Source organism: Python bivittatus, unplaced genomic scaffold (assembly GCF_059951505.1).
Source record: "Python bivittatus isolate LINGU-HERP-01145 unplaced genomic scaffold, Pbiv_v1 ctg000120_np1212, whole genome shotgun sequence".
NCBI classification, from domain to species: Eukaryota; Metazoa; Chordata; class Lepidosauria; order Squamata; family Pythonidae; genus Python; species Python bivittatus.
This window is the reverse complement of record NW_028277037.1, coordinates 7,829,584-7,844,204: the sequence shown is the minus strand read 5'-3', so window position 1 is coordinate 7,844,204 and position 14,621 is coordinate 7,829,584. Positions and strand designations below refer to the sequence as shown.

The 14,621-nt window shown below is 37.6% G+C and overlaps 1 protein-coding gene across 2 annotated transcripts in view; it reads right to left on the bottom strand.

Annotated features, from left to right (window-relative positions):
- Positions 1 to 1,599: 1,599 nt before the first annotated feature.
- The window catches only part of FAM185A (family with sequence similarity 185 member A), a 42,913-nt gene continuing 29,891 nt past the window's right edge, over positions 1,600 to 14,621 (bottom strand). The window contains exon 8 of one of the 2 annotated variants that reach the window (XR_015795114.1): positions 1,600 to 6,986. Coding sequence is in view for 1 of the 2 variants with exons in the window: in XM_007436400.4 (XP_007436462.1) it covers positions 6,871 to 6,986 (116 nt within the window). In the remaining variant the exon portion in view is untranslated. The remainder of the gene's footprint in view (positions 6,987 to 14,621) is intronic. The other variant, XM_007436400.4, reaches the window with a different exon arrangement.

The window sequence follows — 14,621 nt, the reverse complement described above, 5'->3', positions numbered from 1 at the left end:
TGTAGGACCCAATTAAGGTGGTTAAGGTCAGAGTTTAGGAATTGGGTTTTGCAGATCCAATTGGCACGATCCATGAGGGTTTTGATAATGCCTCTTTTCTGACGTGGGTGGTGATTTCTCCCCCCCCCCCCGATCTCTATAAATACCCACAAAAGGGCCACATCACCCTGGGTACAGAGAGAACTGCTCCTGTCTGTGCTCCTGCACTCTGAAGATGCCGGTCACAGGTGCTGGCGAAACGTTAGGAAACAAAACTTCCAGAACACGGCCACACAGCCCGGAAGACCCACACCAGCCATCGTATCCCGGCTGTGAAAGGCTAAGAAAATGTTACTTCCTGCAGTTTTTAAAGAACAGGAAGATGAGACCGAGCTCTTTATAAACTTTACCTTGTTTATTAATGTCAAGGCCAAGTTGATACTTAAGTTTTGAAGTACAGAGTATCTAGGGAAAAACCTATCTCTTCATGAATCCATGAAGTCAAGTCTCTGTTACTATGCTGTGTTGACTCTAGTATTCAAATTGGCTTAGTAATTTTGAAATTATCTGTTCAGATATTTTGGGTCTAGTTACAGTTTTAAAACATAGAACATGAATTAATAAATCAAATTAAGCAGTTTGTTGGGGTGAAGGCTTCTTTTATGAGAAATAAAATAATGATCACATATAATCTTACTACACTGATTTGCGCTCTCTCTCTCTCTCTCTCGCTCTCTCTCTCTCTATATATATATCTCATATATAGAGAATAGTGAGTTATTTTAAGGAGCAATACATTAATGAACATAATTGATAAGTTCTGTAGATAATAAATATAAATACATATAAATCATATATCTTTGTAACTTATGTTCCAGGCATTGTGTGTTGATTTGAAAAAACTAGACTACATTGATTTCTCTTATTGCCGGCACTTATCAAATATTACATTAAAATATTTGTCATTCAATTGTCGCAGACTCACATCTCTCATTGTGGCTGGTTGTCCCAAGGTATGTATGAAAACCAGGATACATAATGCCTTTCCTCCTTCCCTTCCAGACTTGAATATGGTGCAAGTAATATATTCTTAGCATAAGAAAGCTTTCCGAGGATTCCATCCAGTCTACCCATCCAAGGTGGCTAAGATATTTTTGTGACTAACAACCTTGGCACATGGAGGTACCGGCAAGTCCCATTTATTTCAGATGGAGAGTTAAGGGCCAATTTGTGTGTGGTAATTCTATCTCTGAGCCCAGTTTCCCATCTATTGTTCTACATATTTTGCCAGCACCTGTGGCTAGATCTAGATCATGAGGAGACTTTTATTGTTTGCCTCTTCCTTGTAAACAAAAGGCCCATGTGAAAGGCACATTTTGAAAAGTAAATTTTGGAAGCCCAATTTGAAGTATTGAATTGGTTGGCTTAGAAGAAAATACTGATGTGGATAGCTAATCACATGAGAGCAGTGTGGTACTCTTTCACACAAGCATATTCAGTGTAACAAGGCATGAATGATTAGGAATAGGATTTCTGTTCCAGATTGTTACCCAGATTTTACAAAACAATTTTTTTGCAGACCAAAGTTAGGTTCTCCACCATTTTCAAAATCCTTTCAGATTTTATTAGTTGGGGGGGATGGAAGAGGAAGATGTGGAGGTGATTTTACCAGCTTTTTTTGACCATGTTTGTGTGTTTTAATAAATGAACCAAAAGCTAGTGTAGCTTAGAGGCTTTTGACTGAATATCTGCTCTGACTCATCTCCAATCTGCTTCCAGTTTGGGGGCCTACTGTTAATGAGAGAATCGTGCCTTGAGTTTTTCATAGTTTAAGCAAGAGTCTTGAAAACAGTCTTCTGAACATCCATGCTCTTCTCTACTATATTACATACTTACCCATCACGTTCTTCCCTTTGGAAGTAAGAAATGTTTATTCAGAGCAGAAAAAAGAATAAAAAATAGTAAGTCAAAGAACTAAGAGGCATAAGAAAAGAAAACAGTTAAAATTAGTTTATACAAATCTTATACCTCTCCATACTTTCCAGTTTTGCAAACCATTCTTGCTTCAGCTATGTCTATATACTGGTTCATTCATTCCTTTTTGTTCTGTCTACTTCTCATCTCTTTCTGAGAATCTCATCGGTTTGATCTTCCCCTTCCTCTTGACCCATTTGTTTTGTGATGTCATCCTCTTTCATACTCTCTGCATGGCTAACCCATATATATACTGTACATACATTTCACTCATTTTTTTGTTTTTTAAAAATTCTTGTTTTATTTATTTGTAAGATTTATATACAGTTTGAACGAGTTTTAACAGTTTATTTAAGTTTGAACTTCAAGACTGCTTTATATAAGGCATATTCTTGGAGCTTTCTGATTTCTTCTATTAATACAGATTTTCTAGTATCTGTTAAAAATTACCTTATAAAGCAGCTGTGTCCTTGAATTTCTGCCGGCTGGTGTTCAAGTTATGGTCTGGGTGAAGACTAATAGTAGCTTCATTCATTTTACTTAATTTTACTTACTCAATTTTTTCTCATGAATCATGTCTTTATTAATTTCATTACCATATGTATGAATAGACTCAGGCTTCAACCAGATATTTGAAAGTAACCACCTTTTTCTAAGCAGAACTTAACAGTCACTATTCTCATTCATTCTTGAATATCAGAATAGCCCAATCACTTTTTCTGTACCCTTGTCTCATTCCCACCCATCCATTCATGTCACATAGAAGAACATCCCCCTTCCCCTCTGGACTGTATTCATTCAGAATATTTCTCAATTCTTCCCAGAACTGATCTTGGATTCCTCCATTACAATCATTCAGTGGAACTATCTCCAACCTATAGATTCTTAGATTCATTTGCACCAAAATAACTTAAATTACACCAATTCATACTTTTTGACATATAGTACATTTTAGCCATTTCATTCAGAAGTAAATTTATACCATATATTCATCAGCTCTACAATCAGAGCACCTTCATTCAGCTCTATGACATCCTTCCCTTTTCTCTAACCTTCACAGACTCGCAACAAATCTAAGTTTGGCTGGTGTGGGTCTTCCGGGCTGTGTGGCCGTGTTCTGGAAGTTTTGTTTCCTAACGTTTCGCCAGCACCTGTGACCAGCATCTTCAGAGAGCAGGAGCACAGACAGGAGCAGTTCTCTCTGTGCCCAGGATGATGTGACCCTTTTGTGGGTATTTATAGAGATCTGAAACGTTAGGAAACAAAACTTCCAGAACACGGCCACACAGCCCGGAAGACCCACACCAGCTATCGTATTCCGGCCGTGAAAGCCTTCGACAATACAAATCTAAGTTTCCTTTTCTCATTTCCTTCCTTAATTCAGGTACCATTAGTCCTCTTAAATATGGAAGATCTCAAATTTTCATATTTATTTATTTATTTATTAGCTGTGTCATAGTGCTCGCCAGATGGACTCACAGATCTTGCCCTCTGCTGCCTATCATTGCTTTGGTCAATTAAGGCTTTCACATAATGCTTTTTAGTAAGATTGAAGGGGTTTATATGGGTTTCCAGCCTTAGATTTGCCTGTGATACATGCCACATCCCCTGCTAGTAGTAGACACACAATATTGGACATTTTGGGCTACTATGGCCCAAATATACTACTGGCTACCAAGGCCCAGTTTTACTCCAAACATGCTCATGCTATTCTGTGCAGGCTAGGATCTCTAATCTAAGAACGCTTTGCAGGCCAACACACTGTGGTCCACATCACACCAAGTAGGAATGGGGTAATGCCCCAAGATTATTAAAGGATTTCCTGGCACATTGTTAAGTCCCACCTAAAGAGTTTATAGTAATTCTATTACTTACTTTAAAAAAATTATTTTATTATAGGAAAGGACACATTTATTATAGCACGGATTAGAATTACATTCCAACTAAATCAAAATTTCCAAAGTCTATTCCACAATGTTTCCTTTTGAAGTACTAAAATCATTTACTAACAGCTTCTAATCCTGTTTAATGTTTTCAGTGGCTACTTATTTTGCTCGATTTACAGATCAATGATACAGGAATTCAGTTTATAGCTGCAGGCTGCAGTTTCCTTCATTATTTGGATATTTCAGGTTGCAAAAATATTACTGATAAGGCACTAAAATACCTGGGGAAAGGTTGTCTACAACTCCGAATACTTAAGATGTTGTACTGCACAAATATTACCCGGTAAGATGTTCCATAAGACAAATGTGTAGCTTCCATAAACAAAACATTCATTTTAGATAATATAATTAACAAGCCAGCAAGATACCATATTCTAAATTCCTGAGCTGGCTATAATACAATTAGTTTTCATACCATTTTACACATCTTCATTTCAGATCAGCAGTTTTAAGTTATGCACCAAAGCTCCAGAAATATGAATATAATGATGACGACCCTCCTCTATGGTTTCATTATGCCAGTGGTGAAGAAATAGTCATTCCAAAGAAACAGAAAAAACGCCGGCATAGTAGCCTGGGGCAGCGACTCAGCCTGTCGGGGTCTCCAGGAGAAAAAGGGTCAGAACAAAGCAAGTTTCCTTTGATTGAAACCATAACAGAACAAGCTGTGGAAGAAAGTGTGATCTCCCCAGGAAGTCTTGCAGAAGAGCCCCCAAAGGTGTCAGCTGTTTAAAATGCCTAAAAGCCGACAATCCTTTTTGTTAGTGAAAAAATGCACTTTTTAAAAAGGAAACGCTTTTAATTTGATAGTAACAATGTCCCTGTCAAACAATGTTACCTTTTTTCTTAAAAACTGTGGAGGAAAAATTATGCCTTTGTTTTTTTCTTCAGAGAAAACTTGATCTGGACAATGAGTTATTAAAAGATTTCTGGATTTCTCTGCAGTCTTAGTTTAAGCATATGAAGCTGGTTGTTTTCACTGTTGTGAAAAAAATCATAATTTATTTAGGTCAGAATTTCTTACCTAACGCTATAGCCAAAGAATTAAGCCATAAGGTGGCAAAATGCGTTTCCAAACGAATCATTACCTTCACATAACACATATACTCCACAGATAGCAATGCGCTCTTGCAGTGAGAGCAGTGTGCATGTTAACTAGTCCCATGAATGAAAGCACTTTCTTCAGATAAAAACGCCTTTATATCACCGTTCCTACATAATGAGCCTCAATATCTCATACCGTAAATCATGTGCCCAGCTTCTGATCCACAGCCACACCTGTCGAGTTACAACATGCTCCGAAATGTTGACATGCTGAGGTCTTGCTCCAGCAAAAGAGATCTTTTCCTTTGTTTCAAAAATGACTACGGCATGCTTATGGAGAAATGGCTTAAATATTTATTAGCTTTAAAATTTTTGAGAGACAGTTCCAAGTTGACATGTATAGAGGGAATGAAAAAAATGTCTTGCTGTTATGAAGACAGGCTTATTCCCTAAAGCACAACTCAGAGCCTCAGAGTACGCGGGCCTTCCCCAAAGTGGTGCAGTCATTAAGAGCCCCTTGATTGTTTAGAATATGAAAGACAGGGCCATGAATGAAACTAAAAATAGTCGGCTTTGCATCTTGATGACTGTATAGATATACACCTGTTTCCTTGGCAACAATAGATGTGGTTTGCCATTATGTCTTCTGAGTTGTCTTTTAGCTTTCTAATCTAGCCTACAGCCCTGGGATTTCTTGGAGGGGTGAGGATGTTTTCTAACCAGGACGAACCAGGTCAGAACTTTACTTTTTCAAGGATGGTTAAATGCTGCGACCTGCTATGATGTGCAACAAAAATGATGAATAATTCATCATTAGAACACCCACTTCAGCTATCTGTAACTGATAGTTACAGCCACGTACGTCTTACAGCGGTAAGATGTCCGATTCCTGTTTTCAGGGGAGATCCGGGATTATGAAGTATGGTTATACATATTACATAGAAAGTACTAAACTAGATGAGTTGTAAAAGCTCTATGATCATGAGGGAAGGGAGTAACAGATGCTCATGAGGTCATGACTCAAATGATGCAACATACTTTTGCTCCATGTTGTGATGCAATTATTGAGATGTACCCTCTGCATGATGGCATCATAATCACTTTGACATAATCACAGCTTCTCTTTTATAAATGCAAAACTTAAATGCCCAGCTGATATACAACCTTGTCCAACTCTGTTTTGAGTTTATTTTATTTTATTTTATTTATTTATTTATCAAACTTATCCCCGCCCATCTCCCCCCAATGGGGGACTCTGGGTGGCTTACAACAGATTAAAACAATAAATAAACATATAGTTAAAATTTATAAGAAAACACATTTACACAGAATAAAGGAAGAGGAGTTGACATAGTATTTGTTAGATGGCTTTGGGGTTACATCTGATCTTCAAAGATATATCATCATAAATGGCTGGACTAAGGTGGATGCCACTCTCTAGAATCAAATCTCCAATCCTTCTAAAAGCAGTCAGAGCTTCTAGGATCGCGGCCCTGGGAGATAAAAGCTTACATTTCTTTCTTGTGCTGTTTTCCTGCTATAAATGCTTTTCCTCATTTGCTCTTTGTCCCATAAGGGGGAAAAAAATACAAATCCCTTTTCTTCACATTAATAAATCAGTCATGGCATAATCTGAGTAAAGTGTATTGGCTGAAAGCTGAAAATGAAAGTTGCTTACAAGTGATATGTTTCAAAATCTTTCAATTTATAAGGTTTGTTGAATGGCTTAACAGAATTACCAAGAACAAAATTAGGGAATTAGACTTTTTCATCATTTCTGTAATAGAGTTTGAAACTAGAAAGACATCAAGAAGATAAAACTTCTCCAATTCAGAGAAGTAAGATCCACACTTTCATTACTAGGAAGTGTAATCTTATTTTACAGTCACCTCTCATTGTTCTGCCTATATTTATAAAGTAAGTATTATCAAGGAATCTTCAGCTTCAGAGATTGGAACCAGCTTTGACTTTTGAGATTTACTGTGCCATACTGTGTCTCTGCTTTAATACATTTTCCTTTTTCATCCTTTTGATCCATGTGGCCTGGGAGGGGGGAAAAATTAGTTATTTCCACACATTATTAAAGGGTCTTCTACATTTTAATGTTCCACAAATTGGCTTTACCAGATGAAATCATTACATTTTAATAGTATGGCCTGCTTTGTAGCTTTTTAAAATCGTGTGATCAATCTGAGTATATACTAGCAGTAATACATTTTAGAGTAATAGTACTTATATTTAATTTTTAATCCTGGCTACAAATAGTTGAAGGTTACAGATGCATGGATCTTCCTTAATGAAAACCTGTGTAGGTAAATCTAGATTCCTTTGGTGCAGACAGTCACTATTTCCAGTTTCCACATATTTTCTGTTGCTGAGCGTTGTTCTTGACAGTGGTGAGACAAGCACTGGACTAGATAGTAATCACATATGTCTACAATTCTGCACCAAGCCCAGAAGTATACAGTGTTCTCCACCAGTTTTACAAAATAATAAAATTACAAGCAGCTTGAAAAAAAGGTAAACAGGAATTCGTAACTTCTTGCCCACCATTTTTGTCTCCAAATGCCCAAGGTTCTAAATTTAGAATGGGAAGATGATCAGCAGGAAAGAATTAACCGCTGTCTGCTTCCTATTCCTTCCTAACACTAGTTTTAATTTTTTTGAAGTGTGTTGGATTAATACTACATATAACACAGAATATGTAGGTAGGCCCTCACCAAATGTTCATCAATACTTAAGAGATACTTTAGCACAGTGTTCCTCAACCTTGGCGGCTTTAAGATGTATGGACTTCAACTCCCAGAATTCCCCAGCCAGCCTGGCTGGCTGGGGAATTCTGGGAGTTGAAGTCCACACATCTTAAAGTCGCCAAGGTTGAGGAACACTGCCTTAGCATGGCTATAGTCCTATTATATACCCAAGGCAATTCCCTAGCAATACATTTTTTTTTACAAATTATAAGCTACAATGATGCACTATTTTAACTCTGCATAGAATGTGGGTGTTGACTACACCTATGTAGTATAGTTTTCTTGTACCAAAAAACAAAAAGAAAAACAACACTCTCTTTATTGCCCTTACCTTATTTCTGCAATAATTGACAAGGAAGGGAGCATTCAGTCACTGAAGTTAAAGCAATATTAATGCAATGGAAAGTTGGGTTTTCTATGCAATATCTCTAAATCCTGCTGGATTGAGGTTCATGCAGCAATAGCAGCAGCAGCAGCAGCAGCAGCAGATAAATGAATGAAAAACCTCAACCAAGATTCTGCACATGAAGGCCTTTGTTCAAAAAGCAGCTTGGAAAAGAATCCATGATCATGAAATGATTAACAAAATTGCCCATGCGTGCAAATCTCCTTTCACGCGTCTGTAATGCTTGGAAATTGTGGAGTATATATGTATACGAACATACCCCCAGACTAAAATGTTTAATATGTTATAGAGAAATACACACATGCAGAGTTTTCTACTATAGAAAGAGGGAATCAAACACCCTGTGTGCTTAGAAATTTTGACTGTAATGCTATATAAACGACTCCCTCTCTGCCCGCTTGTGCACTTATGAGAATGGTTGGTATTTTGATACTGTCTAATAAGATAACAGAATCTCTCAGACTGGTAATGAATTCAGAAAAATCTTCAAACATGTTGTGAAGCAAAGGGACATAAATGGCTCTAAACTGAACTGGAACAAGTTTCCAGTCTTTTAATCTGTACAGCTACTCTCAAGTCAACACATATAAGTTTGTAGTATATTAATTACTCCAAGTAATAGATTACTATATGGTACATAAAAGGAAACAGAGCTCTCTATTCTGAACATAAGTAAAACAGCAAAAGCTGTACAACTGAGATAAATTTGAGCACTTTAAAAAGTATTTCTTCAAGAATTTCCAGCTGCCATAAAAGTAAACATCACAAAATCTTCACTTTTAGAAGAGAACAGCTGAATTTATATCCAGAAAATATTTAAATTCTTAGATCCGATTGGTTCACTGGGTTATATTTAGTGGATTTTTGTTTGCAGTTACTTATAAGCAGTCAAACATTTTGAACATTTGGAGGTCACTGAACTACAATCATGGATGCAGGAATAGCTAAGACCAGGTCAGTTACACTTTGCTGGGTGAAAAGGAGGACTTCTTTTGAATGTCAATTAAAAAAAATTAAATCAGAGTATGTAAAGTCCTCACCCCTATCACATCCATTAATTTTCTAATCATTGCTTTGAAAAAGACGCAGAAACAGGCCTTCCAATGATGTTCAATATCGTAACCTCACTCACTGTTTCTTATTCATAACTTCTCCATAGATGAATTCTTTTATGGGAATAGATAACCTCGGCTTTTCAACTAGAAAGGCTCTTCTGGGGCACTATGAGATGTGAATTAAAACAAAAGAACAAGACCATAAGTGCTCATATTTGGCATTCGGATGTATTTCTAAATAATGGTTTGTTTAAACCCTTTGGCCTCAGGCACCTTGCACAGCTAACTGGACACAAGCAACATCCCTAGCTTGGGGAAAGGGGAGGGGAGGGGAGGGGAGGGGAGGGGAGGGGAGGAATGCATCCAGGCATTTCAGTGAAATCCGTGTGTGGCCATCTAAAGGTAGATAGGCTTGGGTTGTTGGGCAATTCAGAAGTGCAGAATTTAGAATAAATCAACTCTCAGATTTGCAGCCACATAGCTGCTGCTGGGTAGAAACTTACTTCCTCAATATTTGTTTATGGGATGGAGCTGAAGTCCTCAGAGTGATGTTCCACACTTACATGAAAAGCCATATCAAGACAAAACTCTAAGGATCCCATGCTTTGCCTTCTACCCTCTCTCAATCCTGCAGCATTATATTGTGTCACCCTGAGACTGGGGAAGGGACAATCTAGCAACAGCAACAGATTTGTTGATCCATTTCTTTTTGTACTGTTAATGTTCAGCTTTCCTTCAGAGAGTTACGTCATCTCTCAAATACCTTGTACTGCCATTCCATATACACTCCATCTACTAGACACCCAACTATTCCAAAGATTATATCGCTTTCCTGCAGTATTTCTCTCTGAATATTAACATTTTGTTCACGTTATGGCTTCTTCTAAAATATTCAGCAATATTTTTCCAGGAATTTTTTCAAAACCATTCTAGCAATCCTAGAGCACCTTAAGACAGCTTGAGCAGCTGTTTCCTGAAATGAAAACTGAAGGTTCCTCTAAACAAGCTGGAATCCAAGGGCTTTGGGGTTTTCTGTGGTTATTATCAAAGCCATCTTCCAAGATCTATTTTCAGCTTCTGGATTTAGAGTACAAGGGCTAAGGAAACTTAACTGGCTTCAAGAGGACTCCAGCAAAGCTTTGTAAAATGAGTAAAAGTTGGAAAGATGTTGGTGGTGTGTGTAAAAATATTTAACTAAAATGATTTATGGGAAAAGCACTTAGTCTGGCAATTTTACCTCTTTCTGGAATTTTCCGTTTTAATTAGTCATATCCTATGACAATACACTATGAGATAATGGACAGATTCTAGAGGGAAAAAACATACATCACCGGCAAAATGGCCCAGTCCAACAGAATCCACAAGATGCGTAACAACGGACAATGTAAGAATAATTACTGTGTTGCAAATAATAATGACTTTGCCTTGCTAAGGGACAAGATTTACACTATCGTGAAATAAAGTGCAAATGACTATGGCTTATTCACCCACAACTCTTTTGAAATTCCTCACCATTCATTGTATTTTTTACATCGAAAGATTACATTTAAGGTTCAGTTAAACATCATATGTTTTAGATCTGACTCTCCCCATCAAAGACTAATATGTAAATGAAAAACGATTAACAATTCAAAGATGCCTTATGAGGTCTCATGTATCAGCTGTAGCGTTTTAGTACCAACATTTGAGTTATTAAGTGCTATGCTGCCATGAATGCTGTTTTGGGGGGGGGGACAGAAAAACAGCCTAGATTTCTGGAGTCATTCCAAGAAATTAAGCATGTGAGAGAAAATTATTTTCTCTAATGAAGACTCAAGCCTTTTAGAGCTGACCATGTATTTTATTATTCCCTCTTATTTTCCTACTTTAATAGCACTAGGTTTTCTGAAATGGGTTTTACTGCTCAGAGCTCAATTAATTTGTCCCCGGGTGAGCAGGGCAGGACAGATATAAATGTACCCATACTTGTTTTTCTCAACACTATTTGGATGAGAACAAGACTCTTGAGCCCTATTTCAATGTGAGAACCAGTATAGTATCTATGGTGCAAGATAAAAAAGATTTTTTAATGTAGCTCATGGAAGACCAATGAAAAAGGATGTGGGCTAGCCAATTTTATCAGCTGACATAAAAGAAATGAAAATTCCTTATTACCAGCAAACTCAACAATATTAAACATAAGATTGACATGTATGGAAGAGCAATAAAAGTCTAGGTGTGACTATGGCTTTGCATTTCTAGAAGTTTGGTAATGCCTGGAGCAAGATCTATCTGCTTTTTAGCCATTATGCATGCTCTAACCATGTTGTTGACATTCTTTATTTAAGGTCTCTATCTTCTATAGCACCAAAATTTAATAAGAGGTTAAGACTACCAGGCACCAGGCTGAGCAGAGGTTGTGATCAAGACCACTTGGCTGTTGCGGATAGTGAGAAAGAGGGAATATGCCCTTTACCATATAGATGTCTGCCTGCTACCTGTGGAAACAGCTTGCTCACAGCATCAGGCTTTTGATGGTGAGCATCTGCTGACTGAGCCGGTGAAGTAAGTATGCTCCCTGGGGTGTCATTGTTAAAGAGGAAACTACAAAGAACACTGCCTTGGGCCCAGGGACATCCCACGTTTATTTTTCTGTGGGTATATGGGCACCAGGAGAGGAAGGAGGAACCTGAAGTGCTAGTTGGTATGGCCTGATGTATCACAGACAGAAAAGGAGGGAGTTCATATATCCCACCTTTATCCTGCTAGTCTACTCCTCACCACGCAGGCAAGGTCTTGAGGTGGTGTGGCCCTGGTCTAGCTAAATTCCATCTTGCAGGGCAGTTGCTCTACCCAACATTGTCAACTTTTATTGCCTGAAGTTGCGGCTGGGTGGCCAAGACAGCCTAGGGATGTTGTTGACAAACTGTCCGCTCAGTACAGAATGTCTATTTGAGTTTCTGCTCTGCTTTAGAGAAAGCACCAAGGAGGCTTACTTCTCTGCCTCCACACCTGCACAAAAGAGGCCAGCAGTGTTTTTCTGTACTGTGCAGTATCTCTTCCAACAAAGTGTCAGAGGGAGAGAGCTGGCAGCATCAGTGGCATACTATGAGTAATTGGCATCATTCTTTTTAGACAAAGTCAACTGTATTTGCCTTAACCTGGACTCCAGTGTTGAGGCAGGATACTGAAAAGTGTGTCTTTCAAAGAGCACATTCCATCCTTTCTCCCTCTCTTTGAAGTTATTCAGTTGAAATGCAAATAGATTTTGACCTGACATCAAAATGAATATAGCTGCAGCAGTCGTTGGACTTGCATTGATCTTATATGTAAAATCTCTATCCAGCTCCCTTCTCAAACAACAGATCTAGACCATAAATGTGTGAGTGTATTTCTCTCCTAATCGTAAACACTGAAACATACTGTAATAACCCAATCACTATGATGATAAATTCAGTATCTCTTAATATGAACTCACAGTAAGAGCTGAAGCAAACCTCCTTTTTTTTTCAGTTTGGGGCCAGTGTTTTCCAGCTGTAAACAGCTGTTTTCCTGTGCAATTAATTTGTTTGAGTACATAAGTCTTCCTACCAAAACATACCCAAAACTCAAGGGGAATATTTAAAAAGACCTTATAAAAACTGCAAATATTTTAATGTTTAAGCAACAGTATTGGAAACCTGAAGCTTTCATACAGTACTTAAAAACCAAAGAAGCGAAGAATGGAAGACATGTTGCATATACAAAGGTAACTGAATAAGATTCTACATTTGGGGGAAAATGCTCTCTCTCAATATCATGTTGCTCACACAAATGGACCAGCTCACCAAATGGATAATGTGAAGAAGTGCACTTGATAAGGCACTTATTATTATTGATAATGCACTGATAAAAGCACCATCTCCACTGTAGCAACACCTGCCCTCTGGATAGCCCCCACTCAGCTGTTGTTCAGAAGAGCTCCTCACCCAGGCCTCTAGCAAGGGAGAGAGAGAGACCCTCGCTTTCATCATGCTTGCCATCTTTTATCTTGATCTTTTATGTTTTATTGATTTGATTATAATTTATTTATTTGATTGTGGTGAGCTGCCCAGAACCATTGGGAGTTGGGCAGCATACCAATTTAAATAATAATAATAACAACATCCCAGGTTTTGGGGAAGAACTCAATGCGAATGAAGGCCAACACCAGCTAAAGAACTGGCAACTGTGATTTCATGCTATTGTGTATATAATAATAATAATGATAATGATAATGATAATGATAATGATAATGATAATGATAATGATAATAATAATAATAATATAATAATAATATAATAATAATAATAATATTTTCGTACATTTTAGTGCACTTTATGCATGGAAATAAATCTCACCAATATTTCAACCAATTCATATGACTAAGCAAATCTATATTGGAAAAGTGAACCATTTTCTGAGGCAACCATCTATTTTGGGGCTGTGAAATAGCTGAAGCAGAATAATCATTACATGCCCAGTTCTACCATTCTCTCTAAACTGTGAGATATTTGGCTAAACAATTTGTTTAATAATACAGACAACATCTGCAGGTTTATTGGGATCCATTTATAAACCAGTTATACTCATTATCCTGGAAACAGTGCTGGCTAACCCGGTCCTTTCCTCTGGAATATAGGAACAGGATGCTAAATATAGATGGTGGAATTCTTTAAAAATACCCAATTAATTGTGGCTCTGAGATTCATAAGGCGGCATAAAAACACTTATAAATTGCTCCCTTGCTTGCTCCAAAAGAACTTGCCAAGCATGTTATTTATGCAACTTCTCTCTGGGTTCAAATATGGAATTTATGATGCACACTCTACACTATTCTTGTCACAGAGAAAAAATGCAATGTGCCTGGTTAGTTTCCTATTTGAGAAGCCCCCATCCCAAATCATCAAAGAGGTCCCCTGCTGTTGCTGGTGGTTTATTTTTACATTTCTAACTTAATTTTCCAAAATAAACTTTCTTATAATGTGTTTCTTTCTGTTGATACGAAAAGTACAACATGATCAGCTGCACTTCAAGGCCATTCTTATAAAAATAAAATCACGGTCCGCCAAGTTGCTGGCTTGCCATTAACAAGGGCATTCCTTAACAATGACATGCAGGGTCAATATATTTTATTCATAACTATTGTAACCTCCAGTTGAATGGGCACCATTTGGAACATGGAAATGAGGAACTTAGCCTGTGAGGTTTCAAATGAAAGTGGCTTGCAGGTCCTACCCAAGCTTTTAGATAATATGAAATTGACATTAGTTGGATGAGACGTGTAAGTCGAAGAGTAGAGAGATAAGCCATGTAACAGATACATAAAGAGACCTGCTTTGGTCACTGTGTGTGTTTTTGAACTCTCTCTCTCTCACATACACACGCACACACATTCAAATAGATTTGATTCAACAAAGCAACAAAACTTTCAACTCTGTTCCCTGTTACAAATACATACACATTT